The sequence below is a fragment of the Colias eurytheme genome, chromosome 25 (genome assembly GCF_061535395.1).
Source record: "Colias eurytheme isolate Ceu_HAF_F1 chromosome 25, ilColEury1 Martin Lab GWU primary, whole genome shotgun sequence".
Lineage (NCBI taxonomy): Eukaryota > Metazoa > Arthropoda > Insecta > Lepidoptera > Pieridae > Colias > Colias eurytheme.
The window spans coordinates 5,085,481-5,108,960 of record NC_143004.1 but is presented as its reverse complement, the minus strand read 5'-3'; the positions used below and the strand labels follow the sequence as shown (position 1 = coordinate 5,108,960).

The window sequence follows — 23,480 nt, the reverse complement described above, 5'->3', positions numbered from 1 at the left end:
TTTTTGGTTTCATTTACTTCCCAATCTATACTAATATTATAAAGAGGAAAGGTTTGTATGTATGTATGTATTGTTTTCATGCATAAACTACTGGACCGATTTTGATGAAATTTGTCACAGATAATCTTTAGACCCTGAGAAAGAACATAGGCTACCTTTTATTGCGAAATATGTACCACGGGCGAAGTTGGGGCGGACCGCTAGTTTTACATAAAGATAATTTAGCAGTTTTAAAACTGTTTAAAACCTCTCGAAAAAGTCGGGTGTTATCTGTGGTATTGTATAGTGTTCGCCACGAAAGAAGTCCTATGACAAACATGAAAATAATGTCGGTTGTAAAAAAGGTCCTATTTGCCACCAAATAGTATAATGTGTTGCCATCGTATAAGTATGATGTTTAGGCATGACGAAAGATTTTCAAAACCTCTTCCATAATGTGTGTTTACGATTATTAAACAAGAAAAACCCTATATTTCGCTAATATACTTAAATTTAACGAAGATAAAAGCCATTTTTCAAAAAATATTTATTAACTGTGCTAAAACAGCTCACAGGTGTCATGGCGTAGGCGTGACGTCACTCTTACGTAAATACGTAATTATCTGTATGCATAGCGAAGTAAAATTAAACAAATATTTAATTATAAAGTGTTAAAGAATCTAATTTCAAAGTTTATAAGTGGTGTGCAGTATTGCAATGTGAATCTACATAAAAATAATACCCAAAAAAAGTATTAAAGAGAAAATAATATGAAATGATTCGAACCACATATTCGTGAATTCGCAATTATATTTCTGTTCTGAGTCGATAAAGCATACGTTAAAAAATAGAAAATAAATAAATATGCGTATTCTCAACATATTCATAACAACAAAATATACCTGACGCGAAGTTGTTTACATAGACGTGACGTCGCGCGTGTTTTAGTCAAGATGGCCGACTGCAGAATTTCAATGTTTTATTTTATTGATAATCTCATTAATCTTAATGTTTTCACTATTTCTAAGTGACTATTTTTAATTTATTTATTATAAATTTTCCCTTAAAAACACTAATTCGATCATTTATGGATACTGTCGTCATGCCTGAACTTTACACACTTTACACAAGTTGCTTTCTATTGTACATTTCTTAAAAATAATTTGTTTAATTACTAAGTAATACAAAGCAAGGATTTCATTTCGAAAAGCTTATATTCAAATTCATACGAAACGGAGAATTTTAAAATTAGTGAGTACATAATATAATCTACCATAAAAGGACAGTGATCATACCTTTTTGTGGGATCAGCGAAATATCTTGAAAGTACTGTTAAAGTTTATTTAATAGATGTATCTGTTTTATTATGTTGCTGTTTAAGTGTATTTAATGTATTTTTAAATAGAAGAAAATATTTTTTTAAAACCTTATCTTATCTGATAGCATCTGATGCACAATCTGATGTTAGAAAATTCACGGAAAATTCGAAAGCATCACGAAAGCATAGATTTTATTTTAATGACATTTGAAAAGATTTTTGTACTTGTAACATTAATCATAGACAAGTAATGTGGCGTCGCTCGAGCGGATGTTGTTTATGATTTGATGAACGACATTTTCCTTTGGAAACATAGTGTAGACGTAAATTCATTTAATTTTCGTCTATATTAACATCTGAGTTCAGTGAATTGGTGCGTAAATCTACAAAGATTTTAGACTTTTAAAATCTCGAACATAAAAATCATATTAAACGTGTCGTATGAGCGTAATTCAAGAAGTTTTTTTTCTTAGACAATATAGCGGGAAATTGTCGTAGTGACGCGCACAAGCTCTGTTAATTATTATTCTCGTGTAGTCTGGTGTAGTGTCGTGACTATTTGTTATGTGATTATTTAGGCTTTGACAGTGTACATTTGTGATATATTTAGAATTGACAATGTCGGATGAAATGGCGGTGGGAGATAACGCGTCAAGCGAGGAACCTAAAGTGGGGGCTGATGATGTTGCAGAAGAGGCTCCTGTTGCGGAGCAATCATCAAAACAATCTGCTGAGCCTCCCGCTCCAAAGTCTGGAGATACCGAAGAATCCAATAAAGGTGTGTTGACTTTTCCAAAACATAACCTATTTTTTTTGTGTTGACATCATATATTATCCATATAAACTGAATTTTCCCTTTCTGTTCTTATTTGTTCGAATATAAATGATAATCCGAAACCATATTTCGTAATTTTAAGACAATATTGGTGTATTTGATAGCTTGAAACTATTTTTCTAAGTTCATTTTCTTATGTACACTTGGCACCTTATGTATGAATATCTATTGAGGATCCCAAGTTGCTGTTACATTTTTAAAGTTATGATTGAAGTAATAGCTTATAGTCCATTTATTAAACATTTTATTAACACAGAGCAATCACTAAAGCATAATTTACTTATTAGGTTAGTAGCACATAGTTAGCACATCCATATGTTGGTTATTCGTGTTCTATATTAGCACTAGAAATCATCACTATGTAGTTTAACGTTTTAATTTATAGGGTTTTAGTTGTATTTGTTTCTATGTAGTGTTTGCGAGTCTATCGCTATAGAAAGTGTTCTATAGCGATAGAACTATAGATATACTGTATAAATTAGTGAATTTATACAGTAGTATAGTATAATATTAGAACTGTAAGTCACATTTTCACAGGGGAGCTATAGAACCTCCACAAATTGGCCTTTATGTTATATGCTTTGTGTCTGTTATTAAGACCTTTGCATATTCATTTGGCGAAGAGAAGATGAACAGTTTTGGCCGCTCAGATTGAAATATTGCTGAGTCTTCACCAACGTATAAACAATAATATGGAATGTCTTGGGTCTGACATGTGCTTATCAATATTAGTGTCATATTTGGAACATATAATCATAAGATATTAAAATATCATTTAGGAGCGAGTTGTCCGCTATTCTGAATATGTTACTTTGACCTCGAGTTTGAAGTCTTATTCACATTGGCAACACACTTGATATTAAATAGGGATGTTATATGTTTGATTGGATGTGAGAGAATATTCACTTGTTAATAATTAAGATTATAATTTGATTGATTAATAATTAATTATAATAGTACTTTGTTTCTTTACATCATTATAAAGCAACAATGTGTGCATAATCCATTTGAATAATTTATTTTACAATTTCATTAAAAAATGGATTTTTTGGAATTATTTTCTTGAAATATAATTAAATGTTATTGTAACAATTAGTACTGCAACAATGGAGAAATAATAGTTCTAAATAAAAAATCCTCATCCCCATTTTAACTAAACATTTGTTTTAAAATTATAATTATTTAAGGTTCAGAAGAGAAACCGGAAGACAAAGTAAATGACGATGACAAAGATATAATAGATAAAGATGAGAAAGAAGAGGAAGAGGATAAGCGAGGCATTAAACGCAGAGCGTCTGCTGCGTTTAGCGACGATGGGGATTTCAAAGGTTTTGAGCAGGCAGACAAGAGCGACTTGACAGAGTTCAACAAGATAATTGGTGAGTAGCATTTGTAATATTGTTAGTTACAGCCTTAAACTGGTAGAAGTAGTTCATCATTCTTAAAATATTGGTATGTTTCATTGTAAATGAATACTTATATCTAAATTAAATATATTCATAGAATAGTTAGAAAAGGAACTACTCTGACCATAATTATAAGGTATTTATACTATTCCCTTGTTGTGCAAATCTTAAACTGTAATGATTTACATGCACAACAGACGAAGAATGGAAATTTTTAAGAAGATACTCGACAGATGAGGATTTTAAGGGTTTTGATCGCGTTGAAATGAACAACTTGACGGGGTACAATAAAATTTTAGGTAAGGAGAGAATACTTAGCTGCCATAACTTTGCGCCCCTATAATACCTTTTTACATGCTTGCTATGTCACTTCCTTCTATTTATATAGCATTGTACAACCCCTATATCATATAAAATATGTGGTTACAAATATTTATTCCATTTATTATGTTTAGAACGTTTGGAGACAGAAATTTCGGAAGCAGAGAAGAGTTATACTCCATTACGAAATATTTCAACATCATTGCAACCAGTGAAAGCTAGTAAAAGACTTCGGCAAGATACAGGTAAGTCACTTTATTATATTTTGAGATGTTATAGTAGTAAATACAATTGAAGTTTAATATTAAAAAATATTACATCTTGCTGTGAAAAAGTACCTAAATTTCGTTGTATTTATATTTCTTGTGAACTTCTTCCTAACGGCATTTTTGACTGTATGAAGTCAATTCGTTGATTTTTTACAAGTTTGTAACTTATAATTTAATTTTATCCTTACAGATGGTTCGCGGCCTTCTTCCGCACTATCTTCAAGATCAGATGGTGATGGAGCTGTATCTACTGATGTAAGTTTTTATATAATTGATAAATAATTAAAATTTTGTAGCGAAATATAATTTCAATATTTTTGTTTACTTCTTTGTGCAAGCAGCATCAGAGGGTAAATGGGAGTAAAGAAGAAATAAAAGTTAGTACTGTTTTGTAATGGTTTCAATTTATTACAATATAGTTTATAATTTATTTGTGTTTGTACTATTATTGATTTTAGTCATCCTTTTATGATAAATCTAATGGATGTGTACTGTGAAATTTTTACTTTCAATTCATTTCAAATTTGCTTCATCAAAGACAAATTAATATTATTTTAATAAATCAATGTATGCATGCAGCACCTCAGGATAGAAGCTATAAAGGAGGAAGTTAAAGTTAGTATTTTTTTAGATTAGAATAATATCTTGGTATTTATAATAAAACTTGTGATATACATTTTTAACTGACTATAAGTATACTTACTTGGGAGATATTTTTGAATAGGTATTTTAAATAGGTTGAGGTTTGCTGTTGTCTAACATTATGAAATGTCGAAATTTAACTTTTTTTAATATGTTAGTTACTACTAAAACTTTCTAGTTGAATTTTATTGTTGAAAGCGACACTTAGTATTTTGACATAATATGTACTAATATTTCAATTAGGTTAGGTTTGTACTTGTACTACTTAACTAATCCTGAAAATATTTGACGATATAAAGCCACATAATCTGTGCATTTGATATCATAGGCTATATTTTATCATTGATATTGAGATAATATTACTACGTATGGAGGAGACACCACGAACAAAATCTGTGCGCCATTTTTTTGCTCTAACTAAGTTTTAAAAATTACTATCTAGTTAGGTACTTACCGATGAGAGTTATTCCTTTGCACTTTTCCTTATTATTTGTGCAATATCGTAACACACACGAAGGCATATTTGATGCGTTTCACTTTAAAACCATTAAAAAAAACATAAAAAGAACATAAGTGATGTAGGCGGTGTCGTCTCCATATTAATATTATCTCAATGTATTTTATGTAGTTTTTATCACACGCGAAGCCAGCACAAGCGGCTAGTTATTATACATGGCACTTTTATGTTATTATAAAGACTACAGCATCGTTTATTTATTTATTTACACCTTATTTCCGCTCAACTGGCGTATGTTGAGCGGAACATAAGTGATGTAGGCGGTGTCGTCTCCATATTAATATTATCTCAATGTATTTTATGTAGTTTTTATCACACGCGAAGCCAGCACAATCGGCTAGTTATTATACATGGCACTTTTATGTTATTATACAGACTACAGGATCGTTTATTTATTTTTTTACACTTTATTTCACACACATAACAAATACAATCGTTATATAATTTGTTTTAATAATAATACAGACTATAGGATCTCTATATCGAATGTATACAGGCGTCTTCATCCCCGTTGGGCAGGGGCCGCCGGCCCACCACGGAGATGTCGTCGCCGCTGCTGCGCGCGCCGCTGGAGCGCGGCTGGAAGCGCGAGCTGGTGTACCGCGCGGCGCACGACGCGCACTCGCGCCGCAACGCCGACATCTACTACTACACGCCGGCGGGCAAGAAGCTGCGCTCCACTCGCGAGGTGAGTGCTAATGGGTTAAGGGTTAGGGATTAGGGGGTCCGCCTAAAGCAAAGGGGGGGCAAAGTAAGGACTTAGAAAATTTTTGATCCAAAGTGAAAATTTTTTTTTTGCGCGTCGACGGAGCCCCGCTTCGCAAGGCTCCTATTTCTGTGTAGTTTTTTTTTTTTAACAAACCTAACCTAACCTAACCTAATGAAAACCATCAATCTTTGAGGGCGAATATCTCGGCCATTTTTTATTTTAGAGAAAAGTTGTTCCTATAAAAACATGCTAATATTAGCGTAATCTTTACGATAAAACAATAATAAATAGGTGTTATAATGACACCAACTCCATCAAAATTTTCTAAGTCCTGCGCCCCCTTTGCTTTAGTCCAAAGTTTAACGCAAACGGGCCACCGACCACAGCCACTGGTGGTCAGCGACAGCCACTTCATACATTTTTTCATATATTTTGTCACGGACACCTCTGTAGGTGGTCACCACCACCTTACTGGGCTCTATACTAATGAAACACACGGATGCTAATTAAATTAATTTAAACTTTAATTCTATTTTAGATATGACCTATTAAGTCAAATATAATAAAAAAAGTTTATTTATTTCACAGGTATCTGAACATTTGTCTGGAACTGGGCTTACGCTAGAAAACTTTTCATTTTTCAAAGAATCCCTTGGAATTGATGATCCCGAAAAAGAAATCATTCGGTAAGTATTTTTTTACATTGATCAAACACACTTAAACTGATGTAATATATTGTGTAGTTATAATAAAAGAAATTCATAGAATTCAATTTTATCGTGAAAAATATACTGTACATTTTTGGTCCTTCGAGCCGGATTCTGAATTATGTCAAAGTTATTAAAGTACTTTTGAATTAGATTTTATTTATTACCAAAATATGTCTTTATACAGTGACGCGAAACTAATGCGTCGCGTGGAATCACCCGTAGCAGCGCCTACTACTGTAGAAGGAAAACGCACTCCCAAACCGAAACCGCCGAAAGGCGCTAGTCCAGAACATAATACACCTAAATCACCACCATCTAAGATTAAGGTAAGACTTACATAGTTTTTTTGAAGTGAAAACTTCTTTAGCGGCGTTGAGCGCTTTTTCTGTAATGGGTATAAAATCTTAAACTCGCGTCAGGACACGTGACCTGATCGAAAAAGCGTAAGACGGATACCATTCCAAAATATCAAACATGCTCAACGTTAATAATCAAGTTTTCACTTCTGCCGGCACTCCCTATGTTATGTGCTAATTACTGATATTTGTTCCACTGTCATTCCATCTTGTTTGCATGCTATTGTTGCATAAAAAGCTATTAAGCAATATACCAATCATTATTGGCTATGTTTCTAAGTGTGTATTCATGTGAAAATACACAAAAACACATACAACATGATTTGTTTGCATCTAAAATCTATTTTTAATTATAATTTTATTTCCATCTTATCATTTGGTGAAATATTTTCTTTAGGTCAAATCAATGGGCTCCCGACTAAATAATAACAGTTCGCCCGCCACACCGCAACCGCCGCCCGCGTCAAAACAATCGCGGCGACAGTCTGCGCAAGCGCAACCGACTCAACCGACACAACCGACACAACCGACGCAACCGCAACCAGCTGCTGATAATAATAATACCGCCGCTTGGAAGAAACCTAGGTATGGAGTGGGGATATTTATGGGGGGGACGTATGTCAGGTTAAGATTTCATGCGAGTGGTTTTTGATTGTGTTATGATCTTATTTGAGTACATATTTAATTGTGTTCTTTGACGAATGACGAATATAAATAAAATTATAATTGGTGCAAGTTGAATTTGCACAATATTGTAGAAAATAATTTTATAGACATTCAAGTCGTAATGAATTCATTTAATCTTAATCTGATGTACGTTTTTGGAGTTTTCAATAATTAATTAATATTTATAGTGTTGAATAATTATTGATAACTTATCAGAAAGCAGTTATTTTGTAAGTTAATTGACAATTTAATAAACATAGAAATGAGATAATCGGCAATAATGTTTCTGACAAAACTTGTTTTTTCATTGTAAACATATTAATAAAAGTTTTCTAATTTTTAATTAACAACTATTTTTGCAAAACAAATAAACAATTTTTTTTTGTCAGGGTTTAAAAAAATATCTTCTGATTACTTAGTATAAAAAGTTAGGCAGGATTTTTTCCTAACATTACGGTGGTTCACGGTTCGTTATATTACTGTTTATTTGAAATGTATTCACATTTTCGTTTTAAGTGTGTTTACATTTTATATTGTCAAATGTTCGCCGAGCTTTGCGGTTGTGTCGACGTTTTTTTTGTCCGCGTAAAAATTATATTGAAATTTACTATGATACAGTTTTTTATTTTTAATAAATGTTCGTATGTTAAAATTTGATTGTTACTCATAAATTTTTTGTTCTGAATAGAGGAAATTATATTTTAATTGCATTTTAAACAGTATGATAAGAATAAACTTTAAAAATTTTCCAAGCAGTTTAAAACACATTTATTATTTATTACTTAAAATATAATTTCAAACAGTCTAGTACACGAAAACTCGAATTTCTCAAAAAATCCGTATCACGTCCTAATACCACACGCATGTACACGTACTTACACGTACATGTTATACACGTACATGTTGTACACGTACACGTTTATACACGTACATGTACACGCACACGTTTGTACACGTTGTACACGTACATGTTCGTACACGTACACGTTCGTACACGTACACGTACAAGTTCGTACACGCCGACACGGCCGCAAAGCGTCGCGCAGTGAGCAGTGGTGGAGTGTAGTGTGGCCGCAGGACGGCGCCGCCGCCGCTGCACGCGCGACCGCAGACTGCGACCGGTAATAACCAGGTATAGTATACATGTTTATTATATTAATATATTTTTTTTATTTATTATTTAAAATTGTAGAATTATTGAAAGTCAAGTTATGAAATTACAGAAAATGTTTTTATACGTTGTTTGATGTTTCTATTGTTTACTCCGATTGCTTGCAATCGATGAAGCGAGCTAGCAAAATTATTTTTTGTAGCAAGCTAATCCCTAATTATATATCATAATATTATAAATGCGAAAGTAACTCTGTCTGTCTGTTACGCTTTCCCGCTTAAACCTCTCAACCGATTTTGATGAAATTTGGCACAGACACAATCTTTCGACCCTGAGAAAGAACATCGGTAGGCTAGGCTACCTTTTATCAAAACACCACGAGGGCGAAGCCGCGGGCGGAAGCTAGTTAAATATATAAATTCCTGACATATATAAATAAATTGAAAATAAATAACAAAAGATGATAAGCAAAATTAAAATCAACTGTAATATTGAAATGTGTGTCACATTTTTTATCGATACACATTATAGGTGAGTTTAAACGACTATAATATATCAATGTATATCACATACTAGCTGCTGCGCGCGGTTTCACCCTTCTTTTCCACCCCAGTTGGTCGTAGCGCGATGATATATAGCCTATAACCTTCCTCGATAAATGGGCTATCTAACACCGAAAGAATTTTTCAAATCGGACCAGTAGTTCCCGAGATTAGCGCGTTCAAACAAACAAACAAACTCTTCAGCTTTATAATCACAGATCACAGAAACTAAAGGGAGATATGGTTAGGGGGCGGGGCCGGTGTCGCAGCAATATGTCCAAAAAAAGAACAAACTGTAGCGGTGCTGTATACGTACGTCACTTACAATCTAGTGTGCGAACGAATAGTCGCTCTCATATTTTTGTGTGATGACACGCACACAACGCGAAGTATTGTTTTGATTTTGTTTACTGCAGTTGTGTGCGTAATTTTTTTATGAGACATGGTTTCGTACTCAGCGCAAGCGATTGGCATCTCTCTAGATCTCTATGTTTATAATATTAGTATAGATTAATCTATAAAACAATCCAGGTGGGTCGCTTGGGCCAACAGCCGTGCTCTCTATCGTGCGGGCGCGCAGTGCCGTCGCTGGCGTGTGCCGCGTGCCTCTGCCTGTACCACCCCGCGTGCCTCGGCCTCGCGCACGCGCCGCCGCACCCGTTCTACTGCAAGGTGAGGCAATTATAGCGGCCCAAATTTTTTTTTTAAATATTTGAGGACAATTTTCACACACGGCACGATCTGATCCCATACTAAGCTTTTCGCTTGTGTTATGGAAACCAGATGGCTGATAAACATACATATATAATTTTAAATAAATACTTATATATATAATTAACACCCAGACACAGAGCAAACATCTATGTTCATCACACAAATATTTGCCCCGGGTGGGAATCGAACCCACGACCTCTGACTTGGAAGGTAGGGCCACTACCAACCAAGCCAACAGGTCAGTCACAAAATGGATTTTAAATACGAAAAAAAAAATTCCTATAAATTTGTGCTAAAAAGTTAGATATTATATTAGAAATAGCTGCGCTTCGCAGTTTTACCCGCTTAGCTCCGCTCCTGTTTGTAAACCTGATAATATATAGCCTATAGCCTTCCTCGATAAATGGGCTATCTAACACCGAAAGAATTTTTGAAATTGGACCAGTAGTTCCTAAGATAAGCGGGTTCAAACAAACTCTTCAGCATTATTATTAATATAAAAATAAATAAAACCGTTTTGTCGTACTGTAATTAAGTGAGTTACGCTAACAATTTTGGCGTCAATTGGTTTCATCGACTTCGTAAATGACGCAAAAGTTAACATTCATGATAATGTTTAATTTGCCTTTATTTAAATTTTTCATATTGCGTACTTAATGTTTTTTTATATATTCTAGAACTGCGAAACATCCCAACCGCGTGACCCGCCGCCATTAATTCACAAATCTGGTGTGGCATCAAACACTGGGCTCCAAACGCCAACTCCCATCACGCTGACCAACACCAACCAATCGGCCAACGTATCCAACATGTCGGCCAACAAGTCGGCCAACATGTCGCCCGATACAGTGCCGGTGCCGAGGCGCGTGCTTGTGCCGTCTAAACAGAGAAGTGATAAGCGAGTCCTGTTACGGATGAAGGTAAATATTTAAACAAATATTGTAGAAATAAATTATACATAGCTAAAGGACAGTCGCGAACTACGAAGAATTTCGTATATTGTAGAGTAATGACACACTATTTTTACGCAAGAGCAACAGTTTACACCGAATCCTTGTGCGAAATTATATTCTTATCATAATTTATGCAGCAGATATAGTATGAATGTGAAAAAAAATAGTTTGACAAAATTAAAAAAAAAAAGCATATTTTATTAAATGTATCATCGGGCTTATTACTTTTTTAATGCTATAGATCAATACCGCGGTAGTAATATAAATAATATAGTATTTTAAGTAAAACAAAGTAACTGATAAAAAAACTCATTTCAGATGTCAGGCGGTGCTGACGGGCAGAAAGTGTGGGCCGTGTCTCCCAGCGCCACTGGGGCCAACCAGCATGGTCCCAACACCCCCGTGGCCCCTGCAGCCCCTATCGCCCCCGTGGCCCCCATAGCCCCCGTGGCCCCCACAACCCCCGTGGCCCCTATAGCCCCTGTTATACCCATACCATTACCGAACAGACAGACCTTACCACAATCGTTAGCTGTTATAAATGGTAGACGATTTATTGTTGTAGCGAGGGGGCAGCAGAATTGAAAAGAAAGGAAATTAAAGATAGATAGGCTATATGAATTTCAAATATAATGGACCCTCTTCACAATGGGCAGCGTTGGGCGAGTAGAGGCAATCACGATAGTGTAGAGAGCCTAAATGTCTATCGGTCGTCATTGTAGATGTTTATTTGTAATCGCCGTGTTTATTTGTAATCGCCATAATGGCGGCAAGCATCGACGATCATTTGTTGGCCCAACGCTGCCCATAAGACAACAATTATATAATAATTTTAAATATTTTAAGCAATTTGCCATGCAATCGCATATTTGTAGTTTTAGTCTCTCATCAAAAATAGAAGTGCCGGTCGCTATTTTAGTCTTTTTTGTTCATATTTTATTATGTATATGTTTGTTTGGATTTTTTCCATTATATTCATAATATATATAGGGAAGCTATTGAATATGGTCATTATTTGATAGTATAGGAACAAAATATAGTTCAAAGATATTTAATTGCATGTTTATGAAGTTAGTTTCAAGTGATTGTTGTAAGCGCATTATGTGTATGTTATTCAGGCAACTTGTATAATAAAAAGTATCAAATTATGATTTGTATTTTCATACCTTTGATAGAAACATACTCAATCTAATGAAATATTTTTATTAAATAATTTTCAAGGGTGAATTTTATTATTACATACTACTGCTCAAAATCATCAAAAAATAATTATCAAAACTAAAAATTAAATTTTTTTTTTTAAATATACATAATTAGATCGGTATGTTTCTATATTTATTTTCTTATATTTAATAAGATGGATGAATTAATTAAAAATCAACGTTTTTCTTTACATACAATTTTGAAGTGAAACTTCTTTATCGGGGTTGGAAAAAAATTTTGTGTAACATTTTTTTGTTACGCGTGACATTTTTCCGTTACGCGCCATCTTTTTCTTATCGCTACCACGCGTGATTCGACGTATTTCTGTAAAGTTGCATATAGTAATTTATTTTTTGAAAAAATAAGGTCATAAAGAAGTTTCACTTCTTAAGTGTGTATGTACTAGTGTACACGCACACATTTTTTTTGTTGATCGTTCATCTGTCTTCTTAACATAATACATAATGTTATTTAGGTACTCTCATGGACAAGGTATGTGTCATTTCTTATGAAATTGCTTAATTTTAATGAAAAAAAAAAATTAAGGTAAGTTATTAGTTGTAAGAACCGTGAACCACGTAATGTAAAACTTGCTTTATTAAATTTAAATTGAATAAATTATGAAATTACCCTTTAACTTAGTAGGCAAATGTTTGCATCGACTGAATTAAATTTTGGGCGATCTTTGTCTTTTAATTCCTCTACTTTTGCATTTTAAAACGCTTGGAAACTTATTTTTTTTTTTTATCCTGCTACCAGTCTATAAATTTAACACGCTGTATCTATATAAACTTATCTCCAACAAATAATAATAACAAAAAACATCGCAAAAAATATTAAAAATAATAAAAAAATGTATAAAATCACCCTGTTTCACAAAAAAACTTTTTATCTATATAAAAACAATCTGTCTTACACCAAAAAACTTTAGACAGGGTTTAACTTTAAACGCCGGTTCTCTTTATACTGGTTTTGTCGTATATCACACAGACAACTATTAAAGTGACAGATTTAAAGTTAGACTGTGTTTAAATTGTTTTGTGGTAAGACCAAATATTTCTACTAGTGAGAAGGACCCGAACAAAAAAAAATTGGTTGTCTGTAAAGTCGGTTTACTGACGATAGTTGAACGTGACAATGTCCGATTGTGCTTCTTTGTCGCTCGTTCCGCGCTCTCGCTTGCACTTCAAGCCTTGGAACGCCTCAGAGCGAGGTAACGCCATATGAGTCATGTTTTTTCGTGCGTGCAGCCGGCTCTATCGAATTATAAGACGTTGTCACGTCAAAAAATATATGTTTCCTTATAAAAAATTATATTTCTCGCAGTGAGAAGTTGTCTCGCGGTCGTGTAGCGAACGGCGCAGCGTCCCCGCCCGCGATCGCGTCTCCGCGTCGACGCGGACGGCCCAAGATTGATGACACGGACTATTTCACCGCGTTCTATAAACGCGCGCAAGAGAAGAACTATAATGTCGCTGTGCAGGTATATATAACCATTATAATGTTATTTTGATTGTGTTTTGTGTGTGTCTCACTCTAATTGTTTACTTTGGAATGTAAATCGTAAAATAATGCTCCAAACTTTGGTTATCTGTAACACTTCCTAACTTGTATATTGTAATTTAAATGTATACTAATATTATAAAGTTTTTTTAAGGCGCTAATCTCAGAAACTACTGGTCCGATTTAAAAAATTCTTTCAGTGTTAGATAGCTCATTCATCGAGGAAGGATAGGCTATAATATATCATCACGCTAAGACCAACAGGAACGGAGCCACGCGGGTGAAACCGCGAAGCGCAGCTAGTAATTACTAAATAAAATGTTGCTTTTTTGTCAATTCAACAAAATTAAGTAATTAGTTTGCAAATACATTGTGAGATTATTATCTAGTGTTTGAATGTGTTTTATTGTATGAAATTCTATAGATCGGTGCAAAATTATTATTAATACATTTCACATATTATATGCAAATATAGCACGTGCGAAAGTGTTTGTTTGTCTCAGCTAAAGTTACATAAATGCGAGCAGATATGCGAGAGCTAATTTAAACTTCGCACCCGAATTCCAAAGAATTTCGTAAATGACTCGGTACAACTTATCTTTGCTCTTACGTAAAAATAATGCTTGCCATTAAATGCACAATATATCATTTATGCACAGTACATATTATATAATTTATTTATTAAGGAGCGACTAATATAGGTTATACCACGTACAATATTAACCGTGTTTCACGGCCGTATAAAGAAGAACTCAAAATCAAACATTTATTTATTCAATTAGACTTCTTTTAGAAGCACTTTCGAATCGTCATTACATATTTTTAACATTTACATTTATAATTTTATTGGAGAATAACTGGCAAGAAACTCCATAGAAATTAGTCCCAGATCTTCATAGATATCCAAGAAGAAAGTACTACTACGTTCTCCTTTAAAATACTTTAAATGCCACTAAAATAAAATATTATTTATTTATTTTATCAATAATAATGCGTGTTGCAGATATTCCAATACGTGTGTATGCGCGAGTTGGCCGGATGCGCGCGAGTTTGCCGCCTGTGGCAGGAGATGACGTCAGCGCCACAACTGTGGCGACATGTGAGGATGAAAAATTCACATGTGAGTAACAAAAATTGGAATTTTATCACAATTTGTAACTATAGAAAAAACATACACAGTTTATAATTACATACATAAAGTTATTAATGTAGAAGAAACACAGTTTATAATTACATATAAATAGCGTTAAAGGATGGAAAAACAATTTTGTGATTGTCATAGTGATAGTGATGTGTTTGTGAGAACTTGAAATTTTTTTATGTACATCAATGCATTTTTATTTAACTTTTCCGTCTCAAGAAAGTTTGTAAATTTATGACGACTCAAAAAAGCTTGAAAATTTACTGATAATATTTTCATTTATTATTAAAATCGATTAAAATGAAAACAAGTTGCTTTATGCTTAGAATATTTAAGATATCCATTTTCATTCATTTTGATACAACAAAATTATTGAGTAGTCTAAATTTATGTATATTTTATAGGTAAGTGACTGGGGCGGGTTGTGTACAGCACTAAAGAAGCATTCGACAAAATGGTTAGACCTTCGGAAAATGCTGTTACCGGCGAATGACACAACATTCTGGGACCAATTTATTGAACACATAGCTACTGTTGATACACTCGAAAGGTAAAATTTTATACTAACACAATATTATTAACCCTTTTTTTGTAATACGCGCGTGTAATATGTGAGCTTGCGTTTTTACAGTAGCTAAATGCGTTTGAAACTGATTCAGTATCTTAGTTTGTCACATTATTAAATCGCATGATACGGTCAACTTTTTCATAAAAATGGATATTAAATGTATGTCTGTTTTTATAATATTGGTGGAAAAAAAAAATGTTTTTCTTTGAATTTTTTTTTTATTGATTTCAAATGCTACGTAATCGCGTGTGCACTATATGCGTTTTATAATCTTTTTTACCAATCACCAGTTGAACCAATAGTTATATTCATTTATTTAATTGATTTGCTAACACATGTACATCTCATATTATATATGTATATACTAGCTTTCCACCCGCGGCTTCGCCCGCGTTTTCAAAGAAAAACCCGCATAGTTCCCGTTCCCGAAGGATTTCCGGGATAAAACCTATCCTATCTCTCAAGTTGGATCGAACTGCACATGGTGTGCGAATTTTATTATAATCGGTTAAGTGGTTTAGGGGTCCATTGAGGACAAACATTGTGACACAAGATTTATATATATTAAGATTGAGAATAGGACATAATTTCATGTTTTTATTATGTTTGTTCGTCAGGCTGGAGTTATGCCGGTGTCCAGCCCGCGTGGTAGAAGCAGTATGCTCCCGGGTCAGTTCACTCCGTGCTCTATGCGCGCCCGCAATTTGGGACACTTCGCTGGACCCCGAGCCGCTCGGGCTACTGACGCGACTTGAGCTGCTGCGCCTTAAGGTATACCCATACGTTTACCTGTAGCATGGTATAAAGATTTTGGCTCAGTGGTGAGACCTCGGACTTCGAATCGATAAGTCCGGGGTTCGAGACCAGACGAGCGCGCAGGAAATAAATTGATTTTTGTCAATTTATCTGCGCATGTTGTAACATCACCACTGCTCGAACGGTGAAGGAAAACGTGATGAAACCGACATGTCGAAGAATTAAAAAGTTCGGCGACATGTGTCATCCGCCTACACGCGCTTGGCCAGCGTGGTGGATTATAGCCTGTAATAGAAAGCCCGTGTCCCAGCAATGGGAACGTATATGGGCTGATGATGATAGTATAAAGAGAGAAGTATGTAATCTTCGAACAAAAGTACATCGTGCTATTAAACGCCCGGGAGTTGGTGTACATCTCTCTTTATATTGAAATGAAGTGAAATATTTATTTTGCAAGAAATGTGGAAGATTTACAGATGTTACATAATTTATTGTTCAGCAAAAATCGTCAATTGATTGGGCATGCAAAAATTAACAATAGAATGTCAATGTCATACTACATAAATATCATTTTTACAATTATAATATGTCAATTAATACCTTTTTTATAATTATATGTCAATTATTATTATTAGGTAATTTTCAATGCTTGGATAAAACTTATCCGTCCAATAAAGGATTACACGATAATATTAAAATGTCACCTAAACTGTCAAATACAGGCAATTAGAATACGTTTTTAAAATGGTAGTTTCATACATTATTCGACGAATAAGTTTTAACCAAGGATTGAAAAATCAGCCCTAAATAGACCGATAAATTGCCGATGCGCAGCTTGACCGTCAGAGTTCTTTTTACATGACGCGACCTGTATAGCCCCGTGCACCCACGCTGCTGCGCGCTAATATTTTATTAATTATATTTTTAATATTTGTTTGCAGAGTCTAAAAGGATTATCGTTAACGCGCGACCTGACGCCGCTAAGTAATCTACGCCATTTACAGCATTTATCGTTAACGTCAATTAAGGAACTCGGCTGGTGTGCGTGCGAAGTTGTTGGACAATTGGAACAGGTAATTATTTTTGTGTTTGTAATGGCTTTGAAATTGTTTAGAATAGTTTTTTTTTTAATAATGACCTACCTACCTACAAAAAATGTTAATTTAAAAATTGTTTTATTTTGTAATTTCGTTTGTCGGATATGTCGAAAATAAAAGTATTTTCTCTCTTGCAATATATTTTTAACTGCTGCAGCGCTCATAATAAAATTTTGCAGTTCGAACTTACATGTACTGGGATAAGCGCATTTCAAACAATACACACGCATTTACATTTTAGAAAAGATAATCATTCTTAGCCCGGCCGTACACGGACTGCTCGAGCAGTTAACGGTTGAGTGACGTACACGGACTGCTCGAGCAGTTAACGGTTTAGTGACGTACCCGGACTGCTCGAGCAGTTAACGGTTTAGTGACGTACACGGACTGCTCGAGCAGTTAACGGTTTAGTGACGTACCCGGACTGCTCGAGCAGTTAACGGTTTAGTGACGTACCCGGACTGCTCGAGCAGTTAACAGTTTAGTGACGTATCCGGACTGCTCGAGCAGTTAACGGCTGAGTGACGTACACGGACTGCTCGAGCAGTTAACGGCTGAGTGACGTACACGGACTGCTCGAGCAGTTAACGGCTGAGTGACGTACACGGACTGCTCTAGCAGTTAACGGTTTAGTGACGTACCCGGACTGCTCGAGCAGTTAACGGTTTAGTGACGTACACGGACTGGTAGCCTCTGCCGTTCGTCTGTTAGAACGCTTAACTGCTCGAAGCTGTCCGTGTACGGCCGCTTTTAATGCAAATCCATTATGAAACATGACGGCTGATGTGTCACCTTTCAGCTGGAGTCGCTGGAGCTGGGCGAGTGCTCGTTCGGCGGCGCGTTCGCGGCGGCGCTGGCGCGGCTGGTGCGGCTGCGGCGGCTGCGGCTGGAGCGCGGCGTGCCGCACTGCGCCGCGCCCGCGCTGCTGCAGGCGCTCGCCGGCCTGCCGCGCCTCACGCGCCTCGAGCTCGTCAACTTCGATGTCAAGGTATACTATACTGGCGCGGCTGGAGCGCGGCGTGCCGCACTGCGCCGCGCCCGCGCTGCTGCAGGCGCTCGCCGGCCTGCCGCGCCTCACGCGCCTCGAGCTCGTCAACTTCGATGTCAAGGTATACTATACTGGCGCGGCTGGAGCGCGGCGTGCCGCACTGCGCCGCGCCCGCGCTGCTGCAGGCGCTCGCCGGCCTGCCGCGCCTCACGCGCCTCGAGCTCGTCAACTTCGATGTCAAGGTATACTTGTGTACTATACAGTATACAGGGTGTCCCACCACCGGTGTAGTCAGCTGAAAGGGACTTGTAGTTTTGCATACGCTGATCACGTAAAAAATATTTAAACAACAAAATATAATTTTGTTTATGACGGCATTGTGTCTATGAAAACATAATCTTACGTTGTAACATCTTGTATACATATACATAGCATAATAATTGCTAACACTTAAAAACAATGAAATAATTTTGACATGTTTCGATTTTCAGGTCGGCTTCGACGACGCGTTAGCGGAATGTAAAAACATTCAGAGACTACTCATCATACCGACATATGTATCACAATCCGCCACTACCAATAAACAGGTAATTTTTGTCAAATTATCTAACTAATATTGTAAATGTCAAGTTTGTAAGGATGGATGGATGTATATGTCGTGGTCATATCGTAGATTTGATCATTTCATGATATGAGTGGCCATTTCACGAAATGGTCGCATATCGTGAAATGGCCAGCATAGTTTGATCAGATCGTTAAATCGTCAACGTTTCACGATTTGGTCATCCACATTTGGCCAGATCGTATAAAATATAAAGAGTCCATAAAATATTAAAAAAATTCAGAATAACTATATTCTAAAAACTTGTTTAATGTCATTAAAGTTAGTGCCGCGGCAGCGGCCGGCGAATGCCAGAAGCGAATCGTTTTTGCAATAGAAAACAGCTAGGTTAGGTTAGGTTAGACTTTGATAAACAACGCACGAGCCGAGCGAGCAAAGCGAGCGTGCCGCGGCAGCGGCCGGCGAGTGCCAGAAGCGGATCGCTTTTTAAAAAACAAACAATTATAATAATACCTATAGTAGTAGTTTCTTAAATTATTTTATTTAAGTCGCATTTTTTCTTAAATACATATAAGATATCCACATTTTCCATAGTACTCGTACCTCTTCGTCGTAAATTCTTTGCTATGACTTTCTTCATAATATTGTTATTAAACGAATTATGAAGTTTTTAACTGCGAATAATTTAATTTTCGCCAGCGGCCGCCATCTTATCACATAAACACAGAGCTTGCAGCGCCTCTACCAACGATTAATGTAACTATTTTACGATATGATCAAATAATTTTGATCATTTCATGAAAAAACCGTGCGTTAATTGGCCATATCGTGAAACGATTTCTTATCATTGATCTGCCCAAACCACATCATGATGTGGCCAAACTAAATTGGCCATTTCACGATATGCGACCATTTCGTGAAATGGCCACTCATATCATGAAATGATCAAATCTACGATATGACCACGACATATATATGTTTATTATCTCTTTCGCGAAAATGATGTTTCGTAGTAAAGTAGAATTTTTCTTGCGAGTGGAACCGCACGGCACAGCTAGTTTATCACTATAATAACGTTCTAGTGAATATAGACGTGTTAGATAATCTCATGTGCGTGTGGTTACAGGTGCTGAGCGGCGTGCTGCGGCTGAAGGACACGCTGACGCACCTGATGTGGGGCGTCACCATCGAGCTGCTGCGCGTCACCGAGCTGTTCATCGACCAGTGCGAGGCGGGCGGCGAGGGCGACGCGCCCCGACCCGACCTGGGCGAGTGCATCCCCGTGCTCAAGCCCGTGCCCGGCTGCCGGCTGCCCGACGACCTGCGCCACGTGGCCGGCCCGCCGCAGGTCAGTCGCCGGCCCGCCGCCCCACGACTAACGTGACTGGCCCGCCGCAGATACGCGACACTTGCAACGTGACGCGTGTCACGTCGCAAGTGTGCGCTGCGTGACGCGTGCCACGCCGCACGTGTGCGCTACGTGACGCGTGCCACGGAGCAAGTGTGCGCGTTCCGCTGCGTGACTTGTGGCACGTCGGTGCGCGCTGATGGCTTAAGTCTTAGGAAAAACATGCAGATTTGCAATTTAGACCTCGAAGAGATGTGCGTTATACGCTAGGTGACTTACGTCACAATACTATCCGACATGTATTTTATACATAAATTGTAATTATGATTGGTCATAGAGTTTTTAAGATTTTTAATTATCTCAAATATAAAAAGTGTATAAAAAGCAGTGGTACTGTACTATAAATGTTTCTATATTATTACTTACTCCTTTTCATAATTAGTTTAGTCTTTTTAAAAAATAATAACAGCAATTTATCTTCATTTTTGTCCTTTCCAGGTGGAAATCCTACCAATCCCCACACTGCAGCGCCTGCTTTCAGCGCAACTGCCGAACACGAAGCTGAAACTCCTGCGCATTCCGTTCCACGCCACATGGCGGCAGACGTTAGCGGACTTCCAGTAGCACACACACGAGTGTATGAGCGTGTGTGTGTGTGCGTAGTGATGCTGTGGGTTATCATCATTGTCTATGGACGGTTAAGTTGGCTATGGAATACAAAAATAAAAAATATACCAGCCGAATTGATGATAACATCCTTTTTTTGATTTTATTTCGGTTTTTTTTTCGGTTAATTAATTGGTTTTATTGGCCATAGACAAGTTGGACGCAAAATTATGTCTATGGTCGTTTGTGTTGGCCATAGACACGTTAGAGGAGAATATGAGTTATCTGTGCATGCAACATACATATTTTATTATTTTAAATTATACGCTAAATGAAGCAATTAAAGGAAAGTCATTAATTACTAATGTTTTGACAGTTTACCATAGACAAAAATTATAAATGATGATAATCCACAAGTAATGCTAATGTCTCGGTTTTTTGGCGGTGAAAGCAAGGACTTAACAGTTGCATACTAAATATAGCAATAACATTGAAACATTTGATGTTAATAGAAATTTCGTTGTATATGTCATATTGAGAAGAAAGCCTGCGCGCATATATTTTTCCTTATTTAAAAATAAAAATATTAAAAGAATGTAAAACGTGATATATAGATTTTAATGATTCTTTTTATAATCATTGTCGTAGATTTTCAAAAGTATAAAGACGTGTCAAATATTTTTAAATAGAGTGATGGATATAAACATATTATTATATTTAATAACGATGACACCAAATATTAAATAGGCTATTGAGAAGTACATGCGAGTTAGATTTCAGTGTCACGCACATATATATTAAGGTCTCGTCATACAGTTTAGTGAGATTATTTTTCACTATGGACAAAGATTCTAAAAGACAGTATAAGGAGCGAAATATTTAAAAGGAAAGGTTTTGGACTTTATCTACATATATCTAGCTCTTAATCCGTCAGTCCTCGGATCACAGACACAATAGAAAATCTATTGTGTCTCGGCCCGATCGGGCCGCTCGGTGGTCAATGGGTTAATAAATAAACATCTATACAATTAACTGCCCCTTTACGGATTTTAGTGCCTTTGTATTATAAATCATTTGCCGCTTAAATATATCATGTTGTGGTAAAAATTTTATATCGTATAACATAATTTTGTAGGTTTGACGAGCCCTTAATTATCCCGTAGTTTTGCTCAGATGTATTCATGTTACATAGACTAGATGATCCGATACAATAGAAACTGTAGTCTTCAGCTTAATATATTCTAAATATACAAATATATAAGGTATGTTATATACAGTTGTTGGATAGTCTACACGATGCAGTAAATATATATTTGGATTTAGTTATATATTGTGCGTTTTATTAATTTTAATTGCAATTTTACAATTATACTCAAAGAATATGTTACAGTAGCGTAATTTATTTTTTGTAGAAGTCACGAAAATTTTGTCTTGCACATTTTTGTGGTAATGTGAATACATTTTAATCGTCGTGTAGGCTAAAACAGAATTCACAAGTAACTCCGGAGTGTTCGCTAGTATATAAGAGATTTATAGCGAAAATTTTATTTTTAATAGTTCTTCGATACAATGACGCAATGAAATATTATATTAGAATAATAAGATTGTAAATAATGATGTATCGATTAGTGCCTATAGCGGGAACTCTTCTTTATTTCATGGGCGTAATTTTGTGCATTACTTTAAATATTTAAACTTATTTTTCGCGACTGATTTTTGTGGACAGTTAGAAATTATGAACGCATTATTGTATTTGTAATATATATTATGTTTCTTTTCTCTCTTGTAACATTTGTTATATTCGTGACTCTACTGTACTAAATTGCGACTATTACTTTTATATGACATTTGTACTAGTATATATAATTATGTATTTAATTTTAAATTATTCGAGCATTCTTTTTCCTTTAAAGCCTGGCTTTTACAACTTAGACAAGAGTCTATTGTTAATAATCTCCTTACAAGATGTTTTGTGTATTTTATGTTTAGTTTTAAAGTGGAGCTCCGACATGGCGTTTGTAAAAATTGTGCATAAAATGTCGTCGGAGCGTTATCATGATTAGGTTAATTATATAATAGTTAATACTTTGATAGTAAGTATTGGCGACGCAATAAATTGTTGCCGTGTAAACATGTGTTTTATTTTCTTTCCTTTCTCTGTTGTTATTGATAAATAAAGAATCGTTTCATAGTCATTCTGTAACTTAGCTATATTAAATTTATAAAGGGTAGTATTTCAACGAGTGAGTGTAAATTAAAGTTTTACGTGACAAAAATAATCAATTAGGGTTACAGAAATACTGAGTGACTATCAATAGAAGCGACGAATGTAGCAAGCGACGAAATATCAATAGAATAGACTAGAAATATACTTATAAACGTTGGCTTATAAGTTTGATTTTTTCATAGATAGTTCATAGTTTATGTTGCAAATTATCTCAAATTTCGACATTCCCAAGGGAATCAAAACCTACATGGTACTTTCTGTGAACACAGAGTTTTGAAATTTGGCAAGCAATGTCTTGTCTTATAGTACAGATTAAGGAAAAATTGATAAAACGTACATTTTATAGTTAACAACATAATAAAAAGTACGTTTGTTCTCTCTCTCGGTCTCAAGCTCTCGGTGCGCGAGTCCGACTCGCACTTGACCGGTTTTT

The 23,480-nt window shown here is 35.7% G+C and overlaps 2 protein-coding genes across 2 annotated transcripts; both read left to right on the top strand.

Annotated features, from left to right (window-relative positions):
• The first annotated feature begins 1,555 nt into the window (after nt 1-1,555).
• On the top strand, nt 1,556-21,747 carry LOC149897620 (uncharacterized). The gene is made up of 20 exons (XM_090116035.1): nt 1,556-2,075; nt 3,320-3,511; nt 3,736-3,837; nt 3,994-4,104; nt 4,319-4,383; nt 4,470-4,505; nt 4,708-4,743; nt 5,784-5,975; nt 6,585-6,682; nt 6,891-7,032; nt 7,460-7,647; nt 13,578-13,734; nt 14,758-14,874; nt 15,300-15,445; nt 16,081-16,234; nt 17,161-17,292; nt 18,116-18,304; nt 18,796-18,891; nt 19,993-20,214; nt 20,713-21,747. Exons 1-20 carry the CDS (start codon nt 1,916-1,918, stop codon nt 20,836-20,838), a joined length of 2,661 nt encoding a protein of 886 aa, XP_089972161.1. The 5' UTR covers nt 1,556-1,915; the 3' UTR covers nt 20,839-21,747.
• Nucleotides 8,614-12,196, top strand: LOC149897621 (uncharacterized). Its single transcript, XM_090116484.1, has 4 exons — nt 8,614-8,849; nt 9,891-10,053; nt 10,773-11,015; nt 11,367-12,196. The coding sequence occupies exons 1-4, from the start codon at nt 8,614-8,616 to the stop codon at nt 11,631-11,633; spliced, it is 909 nt and encodes a 302-aa protein (XP_089972610.1). The 3' UTR covers nt 11,634-12,196.
• Nucleotides 21,748-23,480: the final 1,733 nt, after the last annotated feature.